The sequence below is a fragment of the Syngnathus acus genome, chromosome 16 (assembly GCF_901709675.1).
Source record: "Syngnathus acus chromosome 16, fSynAcu1.2, whole genome shotgun sequence".
Taxonomy (NCBI): Eukaryota; Metazoa; Chordata; class Actinopteri; order Syngnathiformes; family Syngnathidae; genus Syngnathus; species Syngnathus acus.
Genome location: NC_051101.1, coordinates 2,222,421 through 2,232,445, shown reverse-complemented (window position 1 = coordinate 2,232,445; position 10,025 = coordinate 2,222,421). Strand labels below are relative to the sequence as shown.

Genomic DNA, 10,025 nt, shown 5'->3' with positions numbered 1-10,025 from the left:
GCCCAAAGTAGGATGAAGCGGGCATTAGTGGTCCTGCCGGCCAGGTGACCATTCCACACACAAGCCGAGTGCTGCGCAATCGTGACGAGCATTTTGGTTTTACTGTTTACACGCGCACATGAAGACAATTGCTAGCTTCTCTCGTTGCAGTTAAAACACACGAGCGTAAAACTGTCTGGCCACTTCAATAAATCGTTTCTTAGCTAGAAAAACTTACAAACGACATAAAAACTGAAATACGATGAAATGAAGCAAAACAACATTGCCAGGCCTAATATATTCTGTGTATGAAATATTAAAATTCCTTATTTGTAGGTTCACTATGTTGGAATATTCTTTACTGAAACAAATAGTTAGAAAAGTCAAGTTTTGCTCCAGGCAATCTTTTATTTTCGTTTTAACTACAACACATGTTAATGTGCTTAAATAGCGGCATAGTGCTTTGCAGCAGTAACATTTCAAGCAATCATGACTTTCTTGCAATCAGTTATGAGAGTATATTTAGACAGTGGAAGAAAAAAACATTTCATGACGATATAGTAAATCATTAGTGTGTAAACAAACATTATTGGGCTGCACTGTTGCTATATAAATTTGTTATTCCATATTATTGCAATTTTTTTTTTTTTTTTAGAAATTGTGAAATTACACTTAATTTGACATAAATGAAATTACAGATGTACATATGTTCATCCATATGTTTCTTCCACTGGAACTACGGGGGCGATATTTTTGAATATTTCTTGCCCCTTCCTTTTACAACACGGTGCACCAGTCAACAAGGCACATGAAGACAAGGTTGCAAGACGTTGGTGTAACTTAACCTTTGACCACTAGGTTACGCTGTTTCCTCTTCGAACCATCTTGCCTCTTTCAGCACAACCGCCCGTAGGTGCCCCCCCCCCGAAATCCAGTGGAAAAAATGGCGGACTGGCGGTAACTCCTTGGCAACAACAACACGCTACAAAGCTAGCTCACGTCTACAAACACGGCAGCGAGCCGCGTCTTCTTCCAGGACGCGGCGTCGTCGCGGAGCCCGTGAAAGCAAACGTGATCCTTTCAGACAGTGTACCGGGTACGCTCTTGTTTTACCAATTGCCATCATATGATTTTTTTTTTTTTTTAATCGGGTCACCAAGGAGTTAGCGTCCACTATGCTAAGGTAGTTAGCATCCTAGCTTGCGTGACTTGGTATCTAAGCGTTTGTAATTTCACGTCAAGTACCGTCACGTTTCACGCACTGGCTTGTTCGTCTGAGGAACTTACACCGTGACGGTAGCGTTGGTTTGCCGAGCTCCCGACTAGCAACACCGCCTGTCAAGCCGAGCTGGCGGCTCTCTTCGGCTTGCCTTTTGGGGGGAGGGGGGGCGTCTTTTGTTATTTGAATGAGGCGCCGCGCGTCTGCGTGTCACTACAGCGAGCGACCAACGCCAACCGCGCACTGTTTTTGGGCGATTGGAGGCTTCCCACGGCCGAGGGGGCTATTGTTGAAGTTGAAGCCCCCGTTCACGTTGCTCCTGTTTTTGTCACCGCTTTTCCAAGGTGGCGGTTTGAACGCCGGAAGAAAAAGGCGCACTTTGGTTGAGAAGGGGCCCGTCCGGTTGCTGATCATGAACTTCTAACGTAAGTCTGTGCACTTGGGTGTCGTATTAGAAGTGAAAAAATACGCGGCGAATTTGCTGTTATTGAGCTACTGGATCCGTTATCCAAATACCGCCTACGCTCATCGGATGATTCATTAGGTACACCTTCATGCACAGTTAGTACGCGTTTGTTATCCACTTCTCAGGCTGCTTCAGGTTCAAATTCATGCCAGCTACAGGTTATTTATACTACGGCTACAAACCGATTAAAATGACAATTTTATTCTGATTATTACATGTCAGAAAATAGTTTGTCGTCAAGTAAAAGTGCAGAAAAAGTTGATGTGTGCAAAATGATTTTGGTTAAACACTAAGATTATTATTACACTTTCAGGACTACAGAGATCAGAATGTATTCCATCGAGAAGCTGAAATTTCGAGGTTTTGGTAATAAATAGTTCTAGATTAATTTCATAGATATTATGCTGTTGTGTAATTAATTGGATATCTACTTTGAGGACAGTGGTAAAGAAGATTGATGCGTATTGTAGACACCTATATGAATGAAATGGTACAACCTCAATCATAAACATGTTTGGAGATCGCAAGGAAAATGAATAACTGTGATTTTTTTTTTTAATCTCATAGGGTGCTCGCACACTATCATATACCGAGATTGTTCCGTGTCATTGGAACATGAGGAAGCCTGTGCCGCAGAAAGGTAACATGTTATTACCTTGTCTTTCAAAATATTTAGTATTCATTGGCTCATCACTTGTGGCTGATGCATTTGCAATCACTTCAGATATTTCAGTAGATTCTGTTTTGGGAACAGATGCTCTCAGATATTGACTTTAAAGAATTTCTCCGAGAGATTAAAAAATGTTTTACTGCCTGAACTCTTCAGCTATAGAGTGGAAAGATGCAAGAAGGATCAAGCACGCTCGGAGTGGACGTCCCTCCCGGTTGCCCTCCCTCTTCCAAGGTAATTCCTATTAATTTGCCAAATAACGATGCGGCTCTCTAAAAAATTCACAGACCCTCTGCCTGACTTTTGCAGCACAAAATTTACTGTTTGCGGTATTGGTGTGCAGTATCGGTTTTGTCTTTTTTAGACTATAGAAGTACAGATGTCCAGTATTGATACATCGCTGGTCTCAGACTTTCTTCTGTCAAAAGACTCAAGAATTACAGCAAGTCGTCCTGTACATGTGACTTATTTGTTACTTTTGTATCCTCTCAGGCCATTTCAGTTGGGAGAAGTACCTCAAAGATACAGGCGCCAGTGCGGCACCTGCTTCATGCTTCCGTCAGGTAAGCAGCGCCCTTGTGGCTGTCCGGCACAGCAGTCGGTCACTCGGCTGACTCCTCAATCAACAACCCGTCTAGAGCCTGACACCGCCGATCAATGAGTTCAAAGCGGGTATGAAGCTGGAGGCTCAGGACCCGCGCAACACCACCTCCACCTGCATCGCCACTGTGGTGGGCCTGACGGGCTCGCGGCTCCGCCTGCGCCTGGATGGCTCAGACAACAAGAATGACTTCTGGCGCCTGGTGGACTCGTCCGAGATCCAGCCCATTGGCAATTGCGAGAAGAGCGGCGGAATGCTGCAGCCGCCGCTTGGTAAAAGACTTTAGCGGTCATTTTTGCGTTTTTGCAATAGAATACATCAAAGTCAATATATTCCCGGATCAGGTTTCCGCCTCAACGCATCCTCCTGGCCCTTGTTTCTTCTGAAGACACTCAATGGTGCTGAGATGGCCCCTCCACGCATCTTTCACAAGGTAACGCTACCACACTGTCTTAAATGGAGCACTACATAGTAGGGGTGTAAATCGCGGGTTTTGCCACGATACGATATCATATCGATACAAAGAACCGCGATACGATATTTGCCGATATCTTAAAGCCTGCTGTGATTCATTCACGATACATCACGATATAGTGCTCCACGATGGATATTTTTATTTTTTTAAATAAAAAATATAGAACAGTATCCTGATTTATAACAATTCATACGCAAAATCAACAAGGTACTGCAAACTCTTTATTTAGGAAATTACAAGAGTATTGTAGTATACAAAGTGCTTATTTTAACACTGAACTTTATCAAATTCCTATATTTTTTCTCATATAAGTAAAGAAAAATGAATATTCTTTCTTTTTTTGTAATACCATTAACTTTAAAGTGCATTACTGAACTATTTATTTACAATAATTTTAATTGTCCGTTGAGCCATCTTTTCTTTGGAATCCAAAGTGCTTCCAAACGAATGACTTGAAGCCCAAAGGGGAGCGAATTTCCTCGTCTTCTTGGACACTAGCCATAGCACCAGCCCAGGAGCCGCGTAGTTGTCGGCTCCCCTTTCACGTGCCTGCTCTGCTCACAACACAACACGCCGCGTACTGCTCCCGGAAAGAGGAAGCAAGCAACAATGAACTGGATTTCAAAATAAAGTCGCGTCTAATGTCCGAGGTCAAACACGGCGATATAAATCGATGTTTACGTTTAGCATCGATGCCAATATATCGTAGAGCATTATATCGATTAATCGATGTGTATCGATGAATCGTTACACCCCTACTACATAGCTTTTCGTTTCACATTAAAACTTTCACACGTTGCCCCGAGAGACCTTTAAAGTCAAGTCTTGGGACTTTGTTATTTCCACTTTTGAGTGAAATATGCGCTTCAGACGAGCAGCATTTAACGCCTCTCACGCGTCCCCAGCAGGAGCCCCCCGCTCTGGAGAAGAACGCCTTCCAAGTGGGCATGAAGCTGGAGGCGGTGGACCGCAAGAACCCTCACTTCATCTGCCCGGCCACGGTGGGCGCGCTGCGCGGAGTGGAGGTGCAGGTCACCTTTGACGGCTGGCGCGGTGCCTTCGACTACTACTGCCGCTACGACTCGCGCGACATCTTCCCGGTGGGCTGGTGCGCCCGAACCGGGGACAACCTGCAGCCGCCTGGAACAAAAGGTGCCCGTTCTCAGAGATTGATGGGTGGGCAACCAACATTTGAATACAAGCCGGCAATATTCCGATATGCAGACTGGCTAGCAGATGATGGGAGGGGAGTAGAGCAGCAAGGAAGGAGATGTCGAGGTTGTTGTGTGCAAGACTGCGTGAAAGCAAAGAATTGCTTGCTCAACATTTGTGCGCGGGCCAAGGCAGCTACTGTTCAATGAGCTCCTTCGATGTAGTATTAACAAAGAATTAAACCATGTATGAATCGATCAGATTTTTGCTACATAATGAAAATAGTTGCGGCACTGCATTGATCGGAGTGCCCAGTTCAAAGTGTATTTAATTAAAGGTCCTGGAGGGCCGCATACTGCACACAAAGTTTATGTTTGCTGCTGTGCTTCTTAGAAGTCATATTTTTCCCTGGCGCTCGTCTGTGGATGGTGTTTGATTGTCAACCGGTGTGACCTCGCATCTGTCAGCAGCCGCCTTCCTCGCACGCTGTTGCGTCTGAAGACCTCAAAGGCTTGTCATTCGCAGCCGTTTGTTGCTTTGTCAAAGCAGCCGGGTGTTTGGAAGGCAGGGCCAATTCAAATCTTCACACCTCGTCTGCATTTGCTGCCCTGTTGGATTAATTTAGATAATCTTGATGATGCGCTTTTAACTGGGAATTAATTTTATCGTGTTGCATTCCCAGAAATATTCCTGCTGAATCCCCCCCATTTGTTTCCATCCTTGTCTATCATTGCAGCGGTGATGCCAAGGACGGTAGGGCCGTTAACAGACGGCACCGTGGACAGCTCGGCCGTGCACGCGCCCCCTGCAGTAAGCAAAGCTGCTGGTCAAAGGGGCCGCAAACCCGGCCGCAGGAAAGCCAAGGGCTCCTGGAGTCAAAAAGCCTCAGCACTGCCAAGCATCCGGACAGACAAAGGCCTGGAGCCTGTTAAGGTGCCCAAGAAACGCGGACCCAAACCAGGGCGGAAGGTAGGTGACATACATCATGCTATCATATCATGTTAGCACTTAAGTCCTCGCCACTGGTTTTTGACAGTAGCCCTTTGTGACCATCAAGCTTTTTTGTTTTTTGCAGTTGAGCTGGGTGAAGAAAGCCAGCTTCTCGCCGGACGCCACGGCCGGGCCCGGGCGGCCTACGACGGGCCCGGGACGACCCCGTGGGAGGCTCTCAGTCAACTGGGCGCAGAGGTTAGCCCTGCCGCAGACGCAGGACGCGCCCGTCAAGATTCCAAAGAAAAGAGGCCCAAAGCCTGGCAGCAAGGTGCCACTGACAGTCTCACACACAGTATCGTCATTTCCGTGCGATGCTTCCACTTAGCAAACAGAAAAGTGTTCATCAAACGCTAAGAATAATGACAAAGCCAGCAGAGATTCAGTCAAGCCGCCAGCCAGCCCACGTTGCCAATATTTGATTGATTTCTTGCCCTGCAACTTTACTTTGGCGCGGCTGTTTCCCATGTGTCGCCTGAACCACTGCCAACTATTTTGACTTCACCGTTATCTTGCAAAATTAAGCAAAAAAAAAAAAAGATTTGAAAGTGATTTGGAAATGTTCAACCTTATTCACTGCAGCCCTGCCACAGATGACACTCGAGTACAAAATCAGTCGGCCTTCCTTTTAGATGTTGACCTTTACAAATGCTGTGATGCTTTTTTGTTCAGAGAAAACCTCGCCTGGTAGCTAATCCAGTCCCCACGTCTCCCACCAGCAGCACCCCGGAGCCCGACACCAGCACCGTGCCCCTCGACAACGCCACCATCCCCAAATTTGCACTACAGGCCCCTACAGGTACTAGAAATAGCACTAAAGGATTAGGCCAATATTGCCAGTCGCTAAAACTGGGAAAAAAATGTATATGGTCTCTAAACTGTATAGCAGAGAGTTTCACCTACTGCGAGTGGCTCTGTAACGGATCTTCTGCAATAAACTGAGTATGTCACCGTGCTCCTCTTCAAGTGCATCTCATACAAAAAAAAAAAACACCAATATTTTCAATATGGCTGTATTCCCTCTAGTATGCGTCTACCTAAACAAGTACAGCAAGGTTGGTCCCCATTTTGAGCAGCGACGCATCCGCCAGCTGCCCGACCACTTCGGTCCCGGCCAGGCGTCATCGGTGCTTCAGCAGTGTGTCCAAGCCTGCGTCGACTCCGCCCACAACCAGGCCACCGTCTTTTCCTGCCTTAAGCCCGGCCAGGGCGGCAAGGTCATTTCAGGTGAGCTTATTTTACATATGAAATGAACGGCAGTGGAAATACTAATTGACAGAATTTGGGCTTGCAGCCTTCTTTGAGAAGCAGCAGCACACGCTGACGCTGCCCATCGCCAGCAGCGTCACCTACGTCCTCCGCTTCCTGGAGAAGCTCTGCCACAACCTACACTGTGACCCGCTTTTCGGCAGTCAGCCTGTGGCCGGAGAAAGTCCGCTCTTCACTACAGGTTGGCAGTGAGCGCCGTTAGGCCACGCTCAGTACGCTTTGTCGTTAGCCCCCATTTATCACGGGAGCAAGCACAAATTCCACACTTCAAAGTAAAGAGAAAAAATATCAAATAAAAGATCTGGCCGCTATTGTCACACTCGCTCGCTCTTAATTTATCTTTTGTTGGCATTTCCAACAATAATTGTGCCACTACCTGCTTTGAGATGTTTGACCAGAGACGCAAGCTATGCTAAGCTAAGTTGAATGGAGAAGCTTTAAAAGGTCACAACAATTCAGTGGGAAGACGCTTGGCTCCCGTGAAGTTGTAATGGGAAGCGCTATGACCACATGGAAGCTTATTTAGGGCTCAATTACTTCAAACAAAAAGCTGAATTATTTACCTCTGGCAGTAGGCCAACCGCTGGCCATCTTGTCATCCTACCACTGTTGCCATCTCCAAGCACCGAGCGTTTCGCTTTGTAACTCCATGAAACTCTTTTAGTTGTGTTCCGTCAATGACCATGCGGAAACGCCACAGGGGCAACATATGTTCCCAATACTGCAACGATGTTTTTGAAATTTATAATGACACTTTCAGTCAAGGCAGAAATTATAGAAATGAATGAATGAATGAAATGTTTGTTCTCACCTTAACCAAGCTGTCTGATTTGCCAGTCCTAAAGGCTGGAGAGAAATACTTAGTCAGATGATAGAACCATACTGGCAAGCATAACATTTGCTCTGTTTGTGTTCAGACAGGAAAGGTTTGGCAGAGTTGACCACGAATCCCAGTCGAGGCACCAAGAGGCACCTGCAGGACTCGCACAAAAACCCCCTGGCCAAGATCTCCCGGGCCGCTGCCAATTGTACGACTTTGACGACGGGCCTAAATGAATCACTGTGTCCACTCGAACAATTTTTGTTCACATCATCGCCACCAGGTGTCGCTATAGACAAATCTACCAGGCACATCCAAACGGCATCTGTAAAGCTGACGTTCATAGTGAAGTGCTTCACGGGGCATCTGGTTTACGACGTTTACAGACTACGTGCTCAACGGGGCATTTTTAAAGCTGAATTTAACAATGGAGTTAAAAGAGAGCAGAAGAGGAGAAAGTATTTGAAAGGTCAACTGTAACGCTGATGAGCGTTGTTTGTCATGGCATCTTTAAAGCTCAATTTAAGGAGGTGCTTCTTGACCTGGCGGCATTTGTAAAGCACAAAGTTATGGAGTTAAGCGAAAGAGTGTCAAGCTGATATTTGTGGTAGCTTCTAAGAAGAAACTTCAGCTTCAGGGGGAAGTGCAAAGCTTCTTTTTGGACCATCGAGGCATCTGTAAAGATGACATTTAATCGCTGAATGTCTTGTGTTGGTCAGGGCAGTCCGTGGAGAGCAGCGTCGCGGCGGCAAGATTGGAGCACTTCAAGATGAGGCCCCTCTCCCCCAGCTCGCAAAAGTTGGGGAGCCGTGTACAGTCGTCAGGTAAATAAATACACGTGCGCGCACACATGCAGCAATGAGCCAGCGGTTGTGCTCCTTTAGGATCGAGTTGTTTTGGGGAAAGCCCCAAGCCCGGCGGTCAGGACCCCAACGTGTGGAGCGTTGACGACGTCATGCACTACATCCGAGACATCGACCCCGTGCTGGCGCCGCACGCTGACCTGTTCAGGAAACATGTAAGCAAATCCGCCATAAGGAAACATGCTTGATACCATTTTAATGCACTTCACACTTATTTTAAAATAACACATTTCAACATGTGTAAGTTAAGGTGAGGTTCCACTGTACTCCAATGTTCTCCGCGGCAGGAAATCGATGGCAAGGCGCTGCTGCTGCTGCGTAGCGACACCATGATGAAGTACATGGGCCTGAAGCTGGGCCCCGCCCTCAAACTCACCTTTCACATTGACAAGCTAAAACGAGCCTGAGCGCCCGAGGGGCCCCGACGTATGCAGCTTTTCCTTCCTTCCTTCCAAAGGTCGCCACTGCCCTCCAGGAGCACTCCTGCATACGTGGGCCGCCATTTTCGTCCGCCTCATCCAATGAGGACGGGACTTGATTTCATGTAGCACAACCCAACCCCAAGGCAGTATGGCGGGTGTATCTAGTTTCTGCTTTTTGTTTTCTTATTCCGACAATTACACTTCAAATGGGCTTTTTTTATTTAATGGCCCGATTGTACATTTGACCTTTTGTACTTTAAATATGATGTAATTTGTTCTTGTGTTGGAGAATTTGAAATGATCAAATTACTACATCTGGCATTCCTTGTCACAAATGTCTCTTATGAAGGCACGCACGCACAACCACAACATCAACGAAAGCCAGACGAATTAGCATTTTATCTCTAAATGAGAGACTGATCCTTCAAAATCTGTTGTTTGTTGCTATGGATGTTGTTTACATCGTCTCAACTTGGTTATTTGTACTTTTTTTTTTTTTAAATGTTTTGATACTATACTATTAATTCCTACATGAAAAGAACTACCACGTGTTAACAACACTGCTTATAAATATATGATGCAACTTTGAATCGCTTCTCTTTCGTTACTGCATCGGGAGAGAAGAGGCAAAAAAAAAAAAAGAGTAAAAAAAAAAGCACCTGTGACTTTTTGAAGGCTTACACTGACACACATTAGCCTGCAGGGGGTAGCAGAGTCTCACTCTCCCTCCCTCCCCCTTTCCCTCGCCTGCACCCTCTCGGTCTCCTTGGTGTTTCTCCTTGGGACTGTGACATGTTGTGCTATGGGTGGGCCACATCTCCATCTGTTCCTCTCAGCACCATCATCACAGTGTTACTTAATTTGTGCGTGTCATTACTAGCCAACCTTTTGCATCCGCCACGCCATTTTGTGTGTGCTTTGAGATAACGACGACGGCCTTCGCTGTCATTGTTTGCCACCGCACCAGCGGACTTATGTTGCCGTGAGATGCGTGACGTCGGCAAAAACGTTCAACCGCATCCTCTGAGTGCAAACAGGAAAACAGTGACCCAGCCCACTGATTGTAACTGACGCGCGTGTGAGAGAATACGAACACACA

General features: G+C 46.3%; 1 protein-coding gene across 3 annotated transcripts; it reads left to right on the top strand.

Annotated features, from left to right (window-relative positions):
* The first annotated feature begins 901 nt into the window (after window positions 1-901).
* LOC119135544 (polycomb protein SCMH1) lies at window positions 902-9,516 on the top strand. 3 transcript variants are annotated; one of them, XM_037273230.1, is made up of 17 exons: window positions 902-1,075; window positions 1,543-1,623; window positions 2,232-2,304; window positions 2,491-2,568; window positions 2,827-2,897; window positions 2,973-3,207; window positions 3,280-3,368; window positions 4,319-4,562; window positions 5,299-5,531; window positions 5,638-5,823; window positions 6,225-6,351; window positions 6,579-6,779; window positions 6,847-7,002; window positions 7,739-7,849; window positions 8,361-8,465; window positions 8,526-8,659; window positions 8,792-9,516. In XM_037273230.1, the coding sequence occupies exons 3-17, from the start codon at window positions 2,280-2,282 to the stop codon at window positions 8,909-8,911; spliced, it is 2,115 nt and encodes a 704-aa protein (XP_037129125.1). In that variant the 5' UTR covers window positions 902-1,075; window positions 1,543-1,623; window positions 2,232-2,279; the 3' UTR covers window positions 8,912-9,516. The 3 variants fall into 3 exon arrangements, with proteins under 3 accessions (XP_037129125.1, XP_037129123.1, XP_037129124.1); XM_037273228.1 differs by having other exon boundaries at window positions 4,316-4,562; XM_037273229.1 differs by lacking the exon at window positions 902-1,075 and adding an exon at window positions 1,144-1,162 and having other exon boundaries at window positions 4,316-4,562.
* Window positions 9,517-10,025: the final 509 nt, after the last annotated feature.